Raw genomic sequence first — 21,311 nt, 5'->3', positions numbered from 1 at the left:
TGAATTACATCTACGCTTTCCTAGAAACTCAACTTTGTGTAAAAGTCATTAGTTTTTTTAATTTGTGTACTGAAAAGTGATCAAAATGGCTGACAACTTTGAGTAACTAATGCTAATTTCATAGCTAGCTTTTAAAGTGCCTCAAATACACACCACTAAATGTTGCTGTCAAACATTTAGCATAATTTTACAACCTTTTATGAAAGTTCACTCATATTTTTAAATAGAAATGCTTAGTAATTTTAAGCTAATCTGAGCTCATTATATACCATGCTGAAGGCTGCTTTAATGTTGTCAAAGGAAACCTCAAAATAGTGAATAATATCTAACCAAATAGTGTGCTTGTCTACCAGTGTAATGGTTAGAGCTGAAAAAGAAGGTCAAAATGTGTGAGGAAAGCAGGCATTTCCTGTAATGTTTATAGTCTCTCTTTCTCTCTCGCTCTCAATTCAAACTTGCTTTATTGGCATAACAAATGCTACAAATGTATTGCCAAAAGCATTTTTTTTTAAATAGAATACATTAAATAGAATATATGAAAACAAATGACATAGTAGTAGAGATAAAAAATAAATAATCCACAACAATTACCAGTATTTTTAATAATCAACATTTTAGGATTCATTTGAGAATTCTGTTCTCTCTGTTTCTCTCTCTCTGTCTGTGTTTCACCTGTTTTTCCCTTCTACTATTAAATTCAGCCATCACCTTCTCACGGTAGTTCTTGTAAACTTAACACAGCTGGCAGACCTCAAGAAGGAGCAGTGAAGTATGAGGTGACGCTCTTTGGCGAACTGCGCGAGTCTGAGAGACACGACAACTGGTTGCGGTCTGACTGTGATGACGGGGAATGTCCGGCTCCGTGTTGTGCTGGAAAGTGTGTTCGTCTGTCTGTATGTGTGCGTTTCAGAAGGGTTATAATGAGAAACTGTATCCCACCCTGAGGACCGGCCTTGTCAGATCAATCAGTTTTACATTGCCGTCAGCAGTGGCAGGGAGTAACTGAGTAAGTGTGGCCTTTTCAGTAACAAGGTACTGTTTCCAACAAGTAGCGGGTTAGCATGGCCAAATGCTACATCGCTGTTTTGATTTCACAATGTTTGCGTGCGGTTTGGAAGCCAAGTGAGTTGATGCAATTAAATACTCTCTGCAAAATATATAGTGCTCTCAAATAAACAGCTGATTCACCTGGGGAAAGGTAATTTTAAAGGTCCAATGAAATTAAAATAACGTTTTTTTAGATGTTCAGTATGTTCATTTTAAGGATCTATAGTGTGCTACAAGACAGTTACAAAATTCGCGTTTAGAAGATATAAAACTAATATTGTCACCTCTGCCGCAACATTTTTTTCAAGTCACCTCATACTTCAATTTTTCATCAAATCTTCCGACCAATCAAATGCTCTCTAGTATCTGACATGCCCCGCCTACTTCAAGACACTGCTCATTGGCTGCATTTGAAACCGCATACTTCCATACTATATAGTACGCTAATATCAGTATGCGAGCAGAGTAGCATGTCCGAATTCATAGAATTCAAAAAACAGTATGAGAGAAGTACCCGGATGACTACTTCCAGCGAGATTCTGAAGTGTGCATCCCATGATGCCTCACGAGAGAATTTATGAATGGGAGTGAAGCGACGCAACTGACGCAGGTAGGTCACGTGACCATGACAAAATGGTGGATGTAGTATGTCTGAATTTCATTCATACTGCTCACATTCATACTGTATGGAACCTACTTTTCTAACGACTGAGTAGTTTGTTTGAATTCAAATGCAGTACCTACTGAGTAGTAGGCGGTTTCGGACGCAGCCATTTGCTTTTCATTTGATGCACTTGAACTCAACCACTCTCACTTGCAGAGCTGTAATAATAACTAAACGCTAACATACACCTGGTGCAATAAGGCGCAAGACGCATTTCCCCGACGTGTTGCTGTTTTCAGACCAGCGCAACCTTAATTTTGCCACATTGTTTAAATAGCCAATCCATTTGCGCCACTTTGTGTACTCGAGGGTGTTTCGGTCCAGAAAAGAGGTGTCTTAATCCGCATTGTTGGCGCGTTGCTATTTTGAGGATCTAAAATAGACTTTGCAATAGACCAGCTGAAAGCAGATCTAAAGTCCAGTGCAGAGCGCGTTAGTTGTGCGCCTCACTTACACATTGCTTAATACACGCAGGATGTACGACAATACAGAAATATCTTTACAAATTAAAAAAGAATTAAAAGATTAAAATATTACAAAATTATTACTTTCTACATAAATTTAAAAACCACTGCCTCCATGCCTTCATCTCGCGGGGCTTTTTAAAAATTTATTCATGACAATTTGCTTTGGTATAATGTTGTTATTATTATTATTAGTAGTAGTATTTATTAAATGCATATTTATATTTGTTTTATTAAAAACAAGCTTAGATTTGTCCACCTGTCAAGTTTTGGACCATATGGGGCATCGGATATGTGTTTGGATATAACTCAGATTTTTGACCACACTTCGTTATTATTGTTAATTTATTCATTTGCTGGAAATTAGAACTGAATTTAGAAATAGTTTTGAAACAAATCTTTGCGCTTAACAAACGAAATTAATTTTGTAGGCTAATCGATGTCTGTGTGTACAACACGTTTCCTTATCCACAAACGAAAGAAAGTGAAAGTTAAGGCCAAATGGAGGAGCCTCATTCTTTCATTCTCACACTGCAGATGGTCTGTTTAACTGTTTTCTCGCTAGTGAAGTATTCAGTTTTTACACTTACTGTACCAAGTCCGCCATGTAAATAGCAAATGTACTATGTCCTCAAAATAGCAAAAGTGGATTCGGACACGCCCTTAATGCTTTTGCGCCCTGCGCTTTAGACTTTGCGCCTAGATCGTTAAAATAGAGCCCTTTATGTTTCAGTAATTCTTCGATTTGTGTCTCTTAAACACAAATATACTTTGACCGTCTGCATTCTTACACCATTTTATAGAAAAAGAAGTTGTTAGCTAGCCTTTACCAGTGATGGGAATAACGGCGCTATAAATAAGTAACGGCGTTACTAATGAGTAATCAATTGAATTACAGTTTCCCTGTTACAACGTCGTTACCGTTACTGATAATAAAAAGAGCGTTACTATAACTGAGAACACTGAATCGTTTTTCATGCGAGCTCTTCTCTTTAAGCCTTAGGACTTCTCCTTTGGGGGGGGGGGGGGGTTTGTATATAATATAAGCACTACTTTTTCATTGTTGAGGTGAAAGGCAAGAATGTTTATGTATCGTGCAACTAATGCCAAAGGACGAATGAGTCTCTCTACGTCTGTGACAAGTAATTCTAATCTAATGAAGCACCTCAAAATTTGTGGCTACGCAGGTGATAGCGTGAGCTCTGCCACCAAAGGATGAGACAAAACCACAACGTCAGAGCAAATGCAACTTATTTTTCTCTACCATAAACATTTATTAAAATAATATCTAGATCTAGTTGAGGACATGCTGCCATTGTCTCTCACATTGTCCCACAACACCATTAAAATAGTGTAGATTAGTGTACAATGTTTTATATTTATTGTACAGTCATTTGACAAATTTTTTTAAAGTAATGTAAAAGTTACTTTCCCTGGTAATTAGTTACTTTTATAATTATGTAACTTAGTTACTAACTCAGTTACTATTTGTGAGAAGTAACTAGTAACTAGGACTAATTACTTTTTTAAAGGAACGTGCCCAACACTGGTCTTTAGTGTAGCTAATTTGAATTGTATTGCTGTAAATTCTGATTCATTTTAGTGAGTATTAAAATTAATTAATTCAAAACTGTTTACTAATTAAGTGCCTGAAGTAGCTACAATTAACTTATACCAGTTAATTGGTTTATCTCATGTTCAGCTGAAACATTTAATTATTTTTAGTTTATCAGTTTATATTATTTATGCAACCTATATCAGTGGCCATATCGGTATCAGCCGGTAATTTCTTATTTCTAATGTCAATAAATAATGTATTATTTTTAATTTTAAGGTTTTCAAATTTAATAAGCTGTCCACTGTATTTATTTGTGTTTTGTTTTTGTAGTATGTATTTATCGGCCAATATGCAAATATCGTTGTCAGTATTAGCCAAAATATTCATATCCATACATTTCTAGGACTAGCCTGAAAGGCCTAGTACAAAAAAACAGCAACCAAGTTTTACCGGTTATAATACAGACACTTCAGACAGCTATAACAAATACTCTGATAGTTGTTTTGAGCTTAAACTTTACAAACACATTCTGGGGACACAAAAGACTTATATTAAATCTGAAAAAAGGGGTAACCTATGTGCCCTTTAAGGTTAACAAAAATCTGCGCATTAATCCACCGAATGAAATGTTTGTTTTGGTAATATTTAATCTGCTCAGGAATGTTTGTGTGAAATATTCTTAGCCACACCCCTCCAACCATTAGTTTGCCGTGGGTGAAAGATGAAAGGAGGAGTACAAAAATAAACCCGCCCCCTACTCAATATTTAGCTTTAGTTGGAAATACATCATCACACTGAAATAAAAGTCTGCAACAACTTCCGGTTCACATGGGCTATAAAGAGAAGCTTAAGTGCTAAGCTTGGCACTTAGCTTGATAATCTAGTTTCATAGTACCTTTCAGAATAGAAAAGCAAAAAACACATTCACAAATAAGTATCGCGCAAATACATTTTTTGCTGATACTGACATTGCTAAAACAATTACTATTTTAATCCTAAAATAACTGATTTAGCACTGAACATACATGTAAGAAAAAAATATTTAGGTATGCTAGCTAATTCTAGACAATACAGTATTTCAGTTGAGCTTCAATGCAATTTATACTGCAACAAAAACAATGCATGTATTCTCAGTACTCCCACAAAGGGGAGCTAAAGCTGGCATTAGCATTAGCTAACCTTTCTACAGTTTTCTCTTTCTGGTTAATTCCTGTGAAACACATAGTTAGCCTGCCATAATGATGAAAGTTTGCAAACACACTGAAAATGCAAATATTCTGTCTATTTACATAAAAATGGATTGTGCTGTTTAGTTCAACATTATGCGTTTTGTTTCTAGCCAAAAATCTACTGTTCTCAGATGAGTTTCTAAAGCAGAACTGACTCTAGAGCAGTGGCCGGGGATTACTAGAGATTAACAAATTCAACCGCTGACCCTTACTGAAAAGTTAATAGCTTTCTCTCTAGTTAATGGTGTCTGAGGCTGGAGTTAATGTGTCGTAAATGAGCAGTAATGGTCCTTAACTCCGTCACCGACCAACATTTGACACCATAATTGCTGGACGCTGTAAACATGGTTTAAAAAGTTTGTTTGAAAAGTGTCCAATGGTATCACAGAGATGCGCTTAGAAGGTTTTAGGTTTTACTGACATGTTACACAAGTGGTTTAAGACATTAGACTGACACCTATGGGTGTGGATGTACTGTAAAAACAAATTAGTTTTTGAGATTGCAGAAATATCTAAGCTGAAATATCTAGCCTGCTAATCACATAAAGGCACATTAGACTTTAAAAGACTTGGATTTTTGAACATTATTTTGAAATTTTAGCTCTAACTTGTCTCAACACACCTGCACAGATGTTTCTAGAAAGCCTAGTAAGAGCTTTGTTAGCTAGCCCAGGTGTGTCTGATCAGGGTTGGAACTACAGTTTTCAGGACACCAGCCCTCCAGGACCAAGTTTGGGCACTCCGATGTACAGTTAATCAGCCATTTTTGTGACATTTTTTCCAAATGTTCTCAAAATTCTCACTCTTGCACACTCTACCTGCCTCTACTCTGATTGCTGGCAAACTGGTGTCACTAGCATTTCTCTGATTGTGAACAACACCAAGAAAATAATATACGGTCCATTCAAATTATTACATTTAAAACAGAGGAGAAGCAGACTGTACCAGATAAAGGAGGTTTGACTGATAAATTGACCAGATAAATACCTCACGCTCACGGTGCTAAAACATTTGCCTTCGTAAGGAATGATGTGCTCTCAATTCTGCATTTGTGAAAGATGGCTGTGTGGCACTGTGCCACCTTTGAGTGCTCTAAGGCGGGGGAGAGGCCTAAACATCTCCAGTAACACCTAAAAACATTCACTAGACGCTTTTTTTTATTTTTTTTTTATTTGGAGCTAGGGGGGTCTGAAAAGTGCTAAGTTGGCAACACTGGCTGGCAGTGTACTGATGCTCACACCTCGCGCATCTGCAGTACGAAAGGAACGTTCCATTATTCATGGGGCCACCGGTTTTGAGAAGAAGTAATAAAAATTAAAATCTAAAACAGTTATAGACAGATTTTACAATGTATGATAGAAAATGTATAAAAGAGCTATATGATTAATATAGTCTTTTCGGCATTGGTCGGGGCCCCCTAATTCTGGATGGCTTTAAGCGGCTGCTTGCCTCGCTTATTAGTTAAGTCCACCCCTGGTTGTGGGTGATGACCACATGGTGCAACTCTCCACCAAAGAGAGCCTGAGAGACATAATCTTGTACAGTGTATGTACAGTGATGATGTTTATTCTAATAAAAGGTCACTTAAGTTAGTTTTAATTTGAATTTAAAGTTTTTATATTTTAAAATGTCATGCTGTAATAAAATAAACATGATATAAAAATTAAATGATTGCAAAGTTATTTCATTTAAAAATTTCTTTAAAGGTTACTTAAAAAACATTAACTTCAAGTTAAACACAAAAATAGTATATTCTGACGTTGGTTTTTAATAAAACTTCAAACAATGTCTGTTTTTGCAGATGAATTAAAGTTATGCGGCCTGTACCGGACTATTTTAATCCTGTACAGAACACCGTTAACAGCCATCATCTTCCATACACATACAGTTTAAGTCATATTTATTAGCCCCCCTGCTTATTTTTTTCCCCTCAATTTCTGTTTAACGGAGAGAAGATTTCTTCAACACATTTCTAAACATAATAGTTTTAATAACTCATTTCTAATAACTGATTTATTTTATCTTTGTCATGATGACAGTAAATAATATTTTACTAGATATTTTTCAAGACACTTCTATCCAGCTTAAAGTGACATTTAAAGGCCTAACTAGGTTAACTAGGCACGTTAGGATAATTAGGCAAGTTATTGTATAATGATGGTTTGTTCTGTAGAGTATCCAAAAATATATAGCTTAAACAGGCTAATAATATTGACCTTAAAATGGTTTTTAAAAAATTAAAAACTGCTTTTATTCTAGCCGAAATAAAACAAATAAGACTTTTTTCAGGAGAAAAAATATTATCAGACACACTGTGAAAATTTCCTTGCTTTTTTAAACATAATTTGGGAAATATTTAAAAAAGAAAAGTAAATTCAAAGGGGGGCTAATAATTCTGACTTCAACTGTATGTAGGTGGATCTTCACTCAAAAATACTGGTCCAAAAGACATCAGTCAAAATTAGGATTGTGCAATAGGTGTTCACCCAGAGAATGATCACACAAACATGCTTATTTGGCTTTCAATGACGTGTTCAGTGGTTTCAGTGGTCGTTTGAGTGTGCTGAATGGCAAAAAGTGCAGAACATGGTTGGTCTACATTATAAATATTTTCAAGAATGCCAATTTCTGGCATCTGCTCTTTGTTTAACAGAAGAAAGAAACTCAAATACATTTCGAACAAAAGAAGGGTGAGTAAATGACAGAATTAAAATTTTTAGGTCAACTATCCTTTAAAATGTAGTCTTAGTTGCTAGCGAATTTGTAAAAAGACAGGCTACTCTAACCAGAAAAGGATAAGAAAGCGAAAACCATTTTAGAAATGGCTAAAAACAGAAAGGAAGACTGCATGCGTGTGTGTTTGACCTGCAGGTTCCTGTAGTGAATTGTACTCCGGCAGTGTGACGTCTTAGCAGTTTGTTCGCTGGTGTAAAACAAACCACAGAGGTTACAATAAAATCCCGTCCTCGGCACGATGAACTCCACACCTGCCAAAACAACAAAACAGTCGTAAGTCAAAAAATACGCCCTATTGCCACCTCCGCACATTGATCTCTGCATCTAAGTGTGTGCAGGGGTGTAAATGCAGCTCTTCTGTGGAGGAATGAAATGTGTTAGCGGTGTGGTAATGAGTACACAAGCTCGGGCCTCGAGGGTGCAATTCACACCTCACTCAACAGGATGACAAATGCTCTACTGACATCAACCAGCCTTAAAGGCTTCAGTTTCCCACTGAGAGCCCACATCAGAGCCAGAGCTGATCAGAAAGCCTCGCTGTCCGCTTGTTGAACAAAACTGCATTTCAAAGCACTTCAAGGAACTTGTAACGTGTCAAGACATTTCAGTTGATGCCGCTTCAAATTTCTAACAGAAATAGTAGACCATTCGGGAACTATTGGCATACTATTTTCAACATACTATAGTTTGGGACACACTAATTCTATTTTTGAATACCATTTAAGATGGACAGTATGCGAAATGAGATGCAGCATATGTCTTTTGAGTCATTGCATATCCCTTATTCCCTATAAATCTACAGGAAGATGACAGACCAGATCTAATGACCTGTAAACAACGTAATGGACACAGAAATGGAAGCTTTGCTCGCATTGAGGTCAATTTTAGCATTTTTAGCCATCTTATGTTTATTTGTTTCTTTAAGTAACAATTCAACCTCATTGTTTGTTCTCTAATGCTCATTGTTCAACAAGTCAGTGTTGTTGACAAGTAACCAAATGCAGAGTGAAGCACGTACTTCCTGTTTATACATGAATGCTCTCGGCCAGTATGGTTGTTGATGTCGACCAATTTGGCATCATACAATGTCTAATGTGAAACATTGCGATGGACGATGACCATCGTCATAGGCACCGATGAATTAATTAATTCATAACAAATTAATTATTTGTAGCCTACTCTTTCAACTACCTGACCCGCATGGTCTTTGTTTTACCCATAACCAAATCATAAATAAATAAAGATAAGTTACACACAAATTACCACCTGTCAATTACTTTTTCCGTGGGACTTGGCATGAATAGGCAGAGTGATTGTGTCGTTATAATGTTATAATGGCGTCGATAAACTTGGTTGGTAAAAAGGTGCACAACCAACAGGAACCAACCAACAGTAACTAAAGTTTTTGCAGAAATTACTTAGTACTAGCGTGAAAGAGAAAGATTGAAGCAGTGTAAGGACGGTGTGACGCGTTACCTGATAGATTCAAAAGACAGAAAAGTCATTAGACAAGATTAATTAAATATCCAAAGCATTCGTTGACTGCTGGAGCTCAGATGTGTGTATACACTGCTGCGCATGACAGTGTGTGTGTGTGTGTGTGTGTGTGTGTGTGTGTGTGTGTGGTCACGTGATATGCGTTTTCAGCTGTATAGTGTGGAAGGAGGGTTTTTTCAGAAATGGTAGATGAAACGTCAGTGTGGACGTGGATCGTTTTCGTTTTACAATGCATTTTTAAAACTAAGACGTATCAGTGTAAACAGGGCCTTAGTGTGTATTTTTCGCGAGTGGGTTGCTGCTGCGACGGGGGTGGGGCGGAGGATTGCGATGTATCGTGATGTCTATTGGCCATCGCCGATGGACGATAGCATCATCTATCCACCCAACCCTAATGACCAGAGTGCATGAATGGTTACATGCTGTACGTTTTTGTCCCATAGGCATACAGTATTAATTACCATTAAAACAACACTCTTCCAGCAGTTCATACTCTCATTCAATATCTCGTTTGTCATGTGGGGCATGCATGAAATGTTCCCAAATGAAAGTAAAAGTGCCAAACTGCAGTTAAAGTTGACAAAATAAAAATGAATCACCCGAAATTACATAAAACTCCGGAGGAAACGTGGATGACGCAATGACGTTAACGGAATTATGTGCTATAACATGTAAAACGGGATCATGAAAGGAACATTCAAAAGCGACTCATGTAAACACCTTAGTCATATTATTGTTATATTCAGATTATAGCAGATCATTAGATTACTAATGTGCATGTAAACACAGTCACTGTAAAAAGATCATGAAAACCCTGTCTTTCAGTTCAAGTAAAAAAATATATATTTTTGTTCCTTGTTCAAAGTAATGTAGTTTAAATGAGATAAGGCAACACAATTCTTAGGTTTTTTTGGGACAACTTAATTGTTTTATGTTAAATCTACTTAAAATCTGTAAAAACAATTAAGTAAACAATTGATTTCAGTTGGGGCAACATGGAGGAACAGTGTGGAACCCAGCATTTTTAACAGTGTAATACAGTTTCATTTAAAAACGCATATTTTTCTCTGTTTGGCCTTCTCTCCACACTAAAGCTCTGTTTACATTAATGCACTTCTTTTAAAATGCATAACTTTTGCTAGTTGTGCCTTCCGTCCACACTACCTACAGTTGTCAACCAATAAAAATTGAGATTTGTTTGACACCAAATCCTGTGGAGGCCATTTAATATGGAAACACAGGTGCTCTGTTTCAGTGTGGATGGACCAAAATAGAGACCTTTGGAGAAAATGGAAAATAGAGGCGTGGCTGCCAACTTTCGCTTTTTGCATGTACTGTCAAGTGACGTACGTTTTCAGCGTTATAGAGGGAACTGAGATCTTTTCAGAAATGCTAGATGAAACATCAGTGTGGACGTGGATCGTTTTAGTTCTAAAATGCGGTTTCAAATCTAAAATGCATTAGTGTAAATGAGGCCTGAGACATTAGCTGAGTCCCAAATCGCATACTTGTGCACTATTCTAGGCCATTTTGTAGTATAAATAGTGTAAGTAGTGCGTTCACACTGGGCGGCGCTATCGGGCGCACATGTTGGATTACTTTATTTATTTTGGATGGTGAAAGCAAAATTTTCCTAGGAGAGTGATTATAGCACCTCCTGATGGTGAATGTGGTTATACTCATGGCAGGTATTGTTTGATAGTTTGGTCATTTATTTCACTGATTTGGCAACCGTCAAACGTCATCTGGGAAACAGTTTGAATTTCCGCTTAGTAAAAAAAACATTAGTGTTCCATTTGGGACGACACTAAATACATATTCTGTGCTGTTGAGTGTGGAAGTGCATAAGTACATAGTGCATGAGTGCATAGTGTATAGTGTGGCATTTGAGCTATTGTTTTAAAATGACCTCCAAAGTGGATACTTAAAAATGTTGTCTTCCTGTCACAGTGTGGAATCTGAAAACTGAGCCTGAATCCAAAATGGCATACTTCCATACTATATAGTACACCAAAAAACAGTATGCAAGCCGAATAGTATGTCCAAATTTACAGAATGGCAGGTAAGAAGGCGAGATGCTCCCAGATGACTACTTCCAGCGAGATTCTGAAGTGCGCTTCTGATGGACGGTACGCTATCGCATAATGCACCATGAGAGAATTCATGAATATGAGTGAAGCGACGCAACTGACGCAGGTAAGTGGCATGATAATCATTAATGGTGGATCTATTCACATTCATACTTTATAGAGCAAACTTTTCTAACAGTGATGTAGTAAATTCGAATGTAGTACATACTCGAGTAGTAGGCGATTTTAGACGCAGCCTGTGGCTTTCGAAAACAATGACGGATTTTTAATCATGTGACCAATTCAGCGAAAATGGTAGAGGACATCGTTAAGTAGTTGTTTTGGATGCTCTCTCGGTTTAGGTAGCATTGTAAAAGAAGCATGTAACCCTTGTCTTTCAACCGTCATCTGTCAGAGTTCCATACAGTCCTGAGACTCAGCTATTGAATCTTCTCAATTCAAATAAATAAAGTCTATGTGGAGTCATGGTGGATGTACCTAATGGTATGCTGTGTTCGCTGATGGCCTTCTCCTGCTCCTGAGAGGGCGACGCGGCTGAGATGTCTGATGCCTGAGGTGAAGCAGCTGGCAATGAGTCAGGAATATCTAGAGGAGAAAGTAAATGAGGAAAAACAAACATCACATCAAGACATCAGATTTTCCCTTTTTTTCATCCGATTTCTTCCTGTGCGGTTTTTAACTTTAAGGATGTTCTGGTTGGTTGCGAGGTCATTGCCGTGTTGTTGCCGAGTGATTTTTGCTGGTTGCTAGTGTGTTGTTGTGCAGTTGCTGAGTAGCTTTGGGTGGTGGCTATAGGACATTATGAAGTTGCCATCTGGTTATTGGCAGTTGCTAGGGTTTTGCTGTGTGGCTGCCAAGTGATTTTGTGTGGTTGCTAGGGTATTGCTGTGCAATTGCAGAATGATTTTGGATGGTCGCTAGAGGATTGTTGCATGGTTGCCGAGTGGTCTTGGGAGGGTTGCTAGGGTGCTGCTGTGCAATTGCAGAGTGATTTTGGGTGGTTGCTAGGTGGTTGTTGCGTGGTTGCTGATTGGTTTTGTGAGGGTTGCTACAGTGCTGCTGTGCAACTGCAGAGTGATTTTGGATGGTTGCTAGGGTGCTGCTTTGCAAATGTAGAGTGATTTTTGGGTGGTTGCTAGGGTGCTGCTTTGCAAATGCAGAGTGATTTTAGGTGATTGCTAGGGGGTTGCTTCGCAAATGCAAAGTGATTTTGGGTGGTTGCTAGGGTGTTGCTGTGCAATTGCAGAGTGATTTTAGGGGGTTGCTGTGCAATTGTAGTGATTTTGGGTGGCTGTTAGGGGACTGTTGCGTGGTTGCAGAGTGGTTTTCTGCCTTTTGGGTTTAGGGTGTTGCTGTGCAACTGCAGAGTAATTTTGGGTGGTTGCTTGGGTGCTGCTTTGCAAATGCAGAGTGGTTTTGGGTTGTTGCTAGGGTGTTGCTTTATATCTGTGACCTATAAGTGTGTTGTGTGTACCTTTCTTCTGACTGTCCAGTTTGAGAGATGCTTCCTTGTTGTCAATCTCTGCTGTTTTCCCCTCATCATTAATGGACTCTGTCATCTTCTCCCCCGCAACTGTGTGGTCTGGGGGATCATCTGGTATGTGTGTGTGTGTGCTGCCGTCAGTGCAGGTCTCCTCCAAAGCGCATCTGAACTCTTGGGATGGAAAAAGGTTGAGCTGAGAAACCGTCTGCTCTGGGACGATCGCTGTTTCTCCAAGGCTGGACTGAGGACATCCAGAGGGTTCTTCAGGGGTCAGATCCAGTGCTGGGGGGTCAGGGGGGTCGACCACAGGCACTTCTGCTGCTTCGGTTGAGGATTTTGCAGTAGTTTTAGGGCTCTCTGCTGTCGATTGAACAGATTCGACTCTCTGCTGGTCCTCTTGAAGATCAGGTAGATCAGGTTCAACTATTGAGTCGTCTTCTCCTCCTACTTCATCCACAGTCACCAGTTCCTCCATGCTTTTAGGATACCAGCTCTCCTCCTCCTCTCCATCATCTCCACTATCCTGTGCCTGACCACCAGAAAGAGTCTTAATATGTGAGAAATTCGCTGCTGCCATAGATTTTTTAAACTGATGCAAATTAACTTCTCAAGTTATTGGAGTTCCGTTATATTTTATTGATTTAAAACATTAAGTTTTTATTAATAATAATAATAATAATAATAATTCCTTACATTTATATAGCGCTTTTCTGAACACTCAAAGCGCTTTACACATTTTTGGGGGGAGTCTCCTCATCCACCAGCAGTGTGCAACATCCACATGGATGACGCGACAAGAACTATATTGCACCAGACCACACACCACACATCAGCTGATTAGTGGAGAGGAGACAGAGTGATGAAGCCAATTTATGATATGGGGATGGTAAGGAGGCCTGTGGGCAAATTTGGCCAGGATACCGGGTTAAACCCCTACTCTGTTTGGAAAGACATCCTGGGATTTTTAACGACCACAGAGAGTCAGGACCTTTGCTTACCATCCCAAAGGCAGTGCTCACTAAGCAGTATAGAGTCCTCTTCACTATACTGGGGTGTTAGAACCCACACAGACTGCAGGTTGAGCGCCTCCTGCTGGCGCTACTAACACCACTTCTGGCAGCAGCCTAGCTTTCCCATGTGGTCTCCCATCCAGGTACTGACAAGGTGCAGCTCTGCTTATCTTCAATGGGCGACCATGTGAGAGTAGCAGAGAGCTAGGTGCCAGTTTTTTGTGATCAATTTTAATAGGTTGACATTGTTGTTGCTTATACAAAATTTAACTTGATGTTTTACACCAGTTTGATGTCATTTGAAATGATTTTAGTCATTTAAATTTAGGCAGCGACTAATTTGTATATTAGTAAATACATTTTGTCACACAATACTGTAACAAATAATTCCATTTTAAATTAAGCAAACCCAACAACTCACTAAATGACCATTTTAACAAATGATATCAGGCCAGAATATAAATAAATAAACAAATATTTTACCTCAGAGTCACCATGTTTGTCACACTTTGAGGACTCGGCAGGTTTGCTGTTCTGAGGAGATGCCAATCTTTCTTTGGCTTTATGTTCCTCTTTCTGTGATAGATAAAAATGTAATGGTATTAAATTATTGTATATAGTATTACAATATAATATAATATAATATAATATAATATAATATAATATAATATAATATAATATAATATAATATAATATAATATAATATAATATAATATAATATAATATAGGCGGCATGGTGGCACAATGAGTAGAGCTGTCGCCTAACAGCAAGACGGTTGCTGGTTCAAGCCTCGCCTGGGTCAGTTGGCATTTCTGTGTGGAGTTTGCATGTTCTCCCCATGTTCGCGTGGGCTTCCTCCGGGTGCTCCGATTTCCCCCACAAGTCCAAAGGCATGTGCTATAGTTAAATTGGTTAAGCTAAATTGTCCGTAGTGTATGTGTGTGAACGAGAGTGTTTGGGTGTTTCCCAGTGATGGGTTGCAGCTTGAAGGGCATCCGCTGTGTAAAACATATGCTGGATAAGTTGGCGGTTCATTCCACTGTGGCGACCCCTGATTAATAAAGGGACTAAGCTTAAAATAAAATGAATGAATGAATGAATGAATATAATATAATATAATATAATATAATATAATATAATATAATATAATATAATATAATATAATATAATATAATATAATATAATATAAAGTAAACAATATAATTTAAAATAAATCTTATTCATATTTATATATCATCTGAATTTGCATATATCTGATATTTAATGCTTAATATTCAGAACTCTAAAAACTATATATATATGCATTATTGCAATTTTATTGAATAAAATATATTTTAAAAGATTATATATTTTAAATGCAAAATACTTTAACAAAAAGAATAAATATTTCATCTAAATTTGTATCTATTTGATATTTTTAGATGTTAAAATATTAATATGCAATTCCTTTTTTCAGTCTACATTCTTTAAATGCAATATAATATTCCAACCTTATTAACAATTCATCAATATTTCATGTTTTATTAATAAAACAGTACAAATTTTGACTTCAAGCGTCTGTATTTTAATGAAATAAAATAAAATCACATTAACTATTATTTAACATATGATCTTTTATATTATTTATGTTTTATATTTTCATATTGTTTAGTATTAAATCACATCCTTTATATTTAATGTTTAAAATAATAATAATAATCCGATATAAATATTTGCAATTCAGCTGAAATGTTCTACACATAATATACACAGATGTGCAGAAATGTGCAGAAGGACATGCCTGATTTTCTGTCTCCTTGTCAGGTCTCCGACTCGTCCTCTTGCTGCGTCCTCTGTCCTCAAGTGTCCGACTGCAGCTCATATCGTCCGTCAGGTCTGACTCCGAGTGTCGAGATCTATGATAATCTTCCCTTCTCTTGGTCTTCCCTTCATGTCTCTGATGCTGCGTCCTCAGTTTATCGCTCTTATACAGCGAGTCTTTCTTGTAAAAGTCATCTATGCAGTGGTAGGAGTACCAGTCTCTGCCCCGCTCGTCTCCGGGGCCCATTCGAGGACTGATGCGCTCGCCTGGTTTAAGGTACGGTTTCCTGCGCTCTGACAGCCATCCGTTTGGTCGGTCATCCTCTTCGTTCCTCCAGTCGTCTCTTGGGTCATCGTCCCCTCTTGAATGGGATGTCCAGTCCCAGGAGGGCCGCCGGGGGCCCATGCCGTTACTCCAGTCGGGCCGACAGGATGGTCCCGGTGGACTGTGGGCAGAGCTGCAGGAGGTGAAGCTGGGACTGTGAGAACGAGGACTCAGAGATCGACTGATGGGACTGCGGGATCGAGCACGCTCTGGCAGATACCTGCGAAAATTACAACAGAGATCGTCACTATGTTTTCACTGAGGTGTCTGGTAGAGAAAACTTCACTTGTGTATTCGGATATTCTTATGCTTGCACAAACTATTATTACTGATGAGAAGTGTAAGAGAAGAGAGAGGCGTCTTCGGCAGAGAGTTTGAAGAGGTCAAGGGCGACATACTAAGGTGGGTCAACCATCTGCTGGCGCTAAAGGAGGACATGGTCTAGTTCAGTGTTTCTCAACTGGTGGGAACATTTTCAGTGGGTCGCGGAGTGTGTGGTCAAAAAAACAACAAAACCTTAATTTTTAACTTATTTTGCTTATATCTGACTTTTATTTTGAAATGCGTGCCCGACAACCGTACTGCTTGACATGTAAAATTTCATTTAATTATAGCAACAAATATGTCGAAGCGCTAGTAAGACCCCATAAAGTATGGATTTACATATATTGACGACAAAAAAGGCTTAAAACCTCAGTGTGTCATTTGTAGTGAGGTGCTCTCACAAGAGAGCATAAAACATTCTAAATTAAAACCACATTTAGAAACCAAACATCCCAGTTGCAAGGACAAACCTGTGGACTCTTTTTAAAGACGACTCCAATAGCTGAGGGCATCACAAAAGTGCCTAACATCTTCATGTTCAATACAAGTACAGGCACTCCGCACATCTTACTGTGTAGCTCACCGTGAAGCAAAGGCCAAGAAAGCCCACACAATAGCAGACGAGAAAATAACTGGTGATTAATATAAAAATGGTTATGATTATTTGAATCATTTTACTGTAATTTGCTGGTTTGTTCTGTTCAACAGGATCAGTGTTAATGTTTTATTAACAAATCAATTTAGTTCATGGTAACTGAACCTTTTCTTACCCTAACCACTGTTTACAGTATTTGACACTTTTACTTCGTAATATTTCTATAATTTGATACATTTTGTTAAATGACAGCAATAAAATATTGCTTATTTGTAAGTCTTGGTGATTTTCTTATGATTTATCTGTCACTACTTGTGTATGTTAACAAATAAATACAAATGAATTATAATTCCTAAAATTATAGTATAGTTCCTAAAAATTTAGGTCGCGGCTTGATGACCATGTAAAAATGTGGGTCCCATGGCCAAACCAGTTGAGAACCACTGGTCTAGATGACACTCTGAACAAATTGCTACAATCGCAACCTGGAAGAAGCATGGGAGCGTTTTCTTCAAATAAAGATGTCATTCCTCAGCTAAAAATTATGGCTTTGGAGGACAACTCTGAAGAACTGCCCAAATGTTGATTTACATGTTTAGAGATATACTACTAGCTAGATATAATCAGTAGTAAAATACTTATGCAACTTATAACATCAAAGGCTTACCTGTGTTCAAAGGCTTGAATACTGTATTGAGGCTGGAGCATACAAACCAGCAGCTTGCTTAAACAGACTTCTATATACTGTAAGTTGTCGGTCCTTTATTCTTAGAGGAGGATAAATTAAAGGATTTTGTTTTGTTCTTGAATTTGTTTTATTCTTCTTTTTGACTGGATTTATTTAAGTAATAAAAGTGTGTTTTATTAATTTTCTTTACTGGAGTGGACATTGGCTTCATTTGCAAAACCTATCAAGATACCTTTTGTGGTAAGGTATGGATTTAATTATTCCTTGAACAACATTACAAAAGCTGGTCCTAAACAAAACTGGGTAAGAAATAAAGCCAAGAGAGGATTCTGGTTTCTTTATTTAATTAGGGTATTAAAGAAAGGCATCCAGCACACCATCCACTTACACTCCAAAAAAAAAGAAAAAAAAAAAAAAAGATTTTGCTGCTTGTTCAAACTACTTATTTAAAATAAGCTGAATCAACACAATTGTTAAGTTTTTTGGAGGACAACTTAATTTTTTTATGTTCAGTCCACTTAAATTTGTCAAAAACAATTGGAGTAAATTGATTTATGTTTGGACAACAAGAAGGGACCCAAGTGTATTTCTATGCACATTTTGTAATATTGCATAAAATTAAAAACTCAATATTGACATTTATTCTGCTAGTGCAAATTGTTGTTCTTTAGATGAACGATTAATCTGTTCACGTTAATCCACAAAAAAAAAAAATGTTGGTAAAATGTTGCTTCTGCGTTTGGAGTGGCAATCCTTCTCTGTTGACAGTTTGACGGTTGTTGCTAGATCGGATACATTTGTGGCCGGAAGTTAATGATTATTATTTCTATTATTTATCAAATTTCCCATTTATTGTATTTTATTAACGTTATTAATGTGCTTATTGCACTTCCGGCCGGCCGCATATCCGATCTAGACTTTACCCAGTTTGACCACAATATTTTTAACCACGACCCTCTTAACGTTAGTTTGCTACAAGGGAATGGTACGCACAAAAATAAGCCTCGCCCTCTAATCAATATTCCATTTCAGTTGAAAATATGTCAACATACTAAAATAAAAGACTTAGCATCTTCCGATTTATGCAGATTTTAATAGAAATCCCAGGATGAGTATACATTTTTAGCATTGGTTTAGCATTTAACCATGGTTTTTTCTGTAGACTATCGAAAAAATATAGCTTAACCACTTTAATATTGACCTTAAAATGGTGTTTAAAAAAATTAAAAACTGCTTTTATTCTAGTCGAAATAAAACAAATAAGTCTTTCTCCTGCAGAAAAAATATTATCAGACATACTGTGAAAATTTCTTTGCTCTGTTAAACATCACTTGGGAAATATAAAAAAAAAACTTTAAAGGGGGGCTAATAATTCTGACTTTAACTATATATAAACTGTATATATATATATATATATATATATATATATATATATATATATATATATATATATATATATATATATATATATATATACACACACAGTTTTTGACAATTGTCAATAAAGGCTTTTTAACCATTTTCACCTTAGGCTTTGGATTGATTTTTTTGAGTATTTTATTACGAATCCTTAATTTAAACAGCACCGACACATCAATTACCCCTGAATCACTTTTTGTTTTTTCTAGATTTATACGATGGTAACACAGCTACCCAACAAATTCCTGTTTACACATCAAAAAAATCATGTGATTTTGTTTTAACAGACCATGTGATGACACAAAGGACACAATGACATGGCATTAATGGACAAGCCGGTGGAGCGACCACATTGTAAAGCATCTCAAATGTTGTTTTGGTCATTCTAAAATGCCTTAGCCAAAGTCTGTCATCAAAGTGGTTCAGTATTTTTACCGTCTTCGTTCCCAAAGAGTGTCTCTGCACCTCTAAAAGTCACTGTACGTTCATTAAGCAAATAATTTATTATGTAAGAAAACGTCTTACCTTTTAAATTCTATACACTTAGCAACATTATTATGCGATGTGACACTGTTTAATGTCATCGGATCCTATGGGCAAACAATTTAAAAATGTGTTCTATAAATATCAAGAGTTATTAATAAATAAGATATTTTTTCACAAATTTTGCATCTGAAATCAACCTTGCCCTGTCATAAAAAGGTGAAAGAATCTACTATGTCAAGCTGAGTTTTGTAATAGATAGATAGACGACCGGACAGACAGACAGACAGACAGACAGACAGACAGACAGACAGACAGACAGACAGACAGACAGACAGACAGACAGACAGACAGACAGACAGACAGACAGACAGATAGATAGATAGATAGATAGATAGATAGATAGATAGATAGATAGATAGATAGATAGATAGATAGATAGATAGTAGGTAAGGGACATTTTCATTTGCCATCCACTGACGGTCGGACAGGCTCTTCCAGTTCATCAAACTCCATCTTTTAAAATCGAAAGCAGAATAAAAGAGTCTCCACATAAAAACCGGTGGATCAGCGCGCTGCTACATTGAAAACATATGATTCCATTAGTGCCTTCCGATTGGTTCTCAGGATAAAGCAGCTATTGCTGTCAAAGGCAAGTGGCGTTTAGCAGCTTTTGCATACAAACTGTTATTTCTGAATAGGGTGACGCTGCGATTTGGATGATTTGAAGCAAATCTATATAGATAGATAGATAGATAGAATGATAGATAGAACAATAGATAGAACGATAGAATGATAGAATGATAGAACGATAGATAGATAGATAGATAGATAGATAGATAGATAGATAGATAGATAGATAGATAGATAGATAGATAGATAGATAGATAGATAGATAGATAGATAGATAGATAGATAGATAGATAGATAGATAGATAGATAGATAGATAGATAGATAGATAGATAGATAGATGGATGAATGGACGGATGGACGAATGGATGGACAGAGAGACAGACAGACAGATACAGTAGATAGAAAAAATTCTAATTCTAATTATAAATAACATTTTACATAAATTTATATTGAAAATGTTACACTTGTTCAATAATATAAAATAAATTGAGAAAGCCTTTAATTGCAAGATGAAATTTTATCAAATGAATCTCTAGTACACACATATCACAATCTAATAATTATCTTTACTGACCCGGCATTTATTGTGACTTTTACAACAAAAAACTTTTCAAAAATGAAAAACACAGCAATAATAATATTAAAAAAGGTTTCACCTGTCAGTCTCCTGCATCTCATCTCTCTCTCTCTGCGAATTGATGTCTTGGATTATTGAATCGACGTCTTTCCCTGGTTTCTGGATGAGAAATGAAAACACTTCAGTTAAATTGTTTTCAGATATGTTAGTCTTAATAAAGTGAGACGTCTCGTACCTTCAGCTGCAGCTCTTTGTATCTCTTAGACATGCGGATCAGCAGTTTCTGTCCATTAATAGTGGCCGGCTGGAGCTGATAATACTGAACCATAGCCTGAGCCGCTTCCACATACGCCATCTCTAGAAAAGCCTGAATCAAACACAAAACAGCAAAATCAGAATCAAGCACTCAACAGCCTTGTAGTATAAACTCTTGATATTAAACTTCATACAACAACGCAGTCAAATTCAATTTCTCATCAACACTGAAATATTTTAGTTTCTGCATCATAGGTTTTTGGTGTGGTTGACGTGTAACACATCGTAAATCCTCAAGACAGTTACAAGATGAGTTTAACGGCAGGCATTTCAGACTTTGGCACCGAACCCAGAATTTGATCCTAACAGCACTAATCAAAAAGTCAGTCATATTTGATGAAGGAATGGAGGTGATGGAGATATCATCATGTG

At 37.0% G+C, this 21,311-nt stretch overlaps 1 protein-coding gene across 1 annotated transcript in view; it reads right to left on the bottom strand.

The window, feature by feature from the left end:
* rbm20 (RNA binding motif protein 20) overlaps positions 1-21,311 on the bottom strand; it is a 152,908-nt gene that overhangs the window by 2,176 nt on the left and 129,421 nt on the right. Inside the window, exons 7-13 of the mRNA XM_056447751.1 lie at positions 20,860-20,991; positions 20,704-20,783; positions 15,560-16,124; positions 14,262-14,354; positions 12,760-13,297; positions 11,763-11,870; positions 7,828-7,949 (exon numbers count right to left, since the gene is read on the bottom strand). Coding sequence (XP_056303726.1) covers positions 7,828-7,949; positions 11,763-11,870; positions 12,760-13,297; positions 14,262-14,354; positions 15,560-16,124; positions 20,704-20,783; positions 20,860-20,991 — 1,638 coding nt within the window. The remainder of the gene's footprint in view (positions 1-7,827; positions 7,950-11,762; positions 11,871-12,759; positions 13,298-14,261; positions 14,355-15,559; positions 16,125-20,703; positions 20,784-20,859; positions 20,992-21,311) is intronic.

This window comes from Danio aesculapii, chromosome 22 (assembly GCF_903798145.1).
Source record: "Danio aesculapii chromosome 22, fDanAes4.1, whole genome shotgun sequence".
Taxonomy (NCBI): Eukaryota; Metazoa; Chordata; class Actinopteri; order Cypriniformes; family Danionidae; genus Danio; species Danio aesculapii.
Note: the sequence above shows the minus strand (reverse complement) of the source record. Positions and strands in the feature narration are given on the sequence as shown.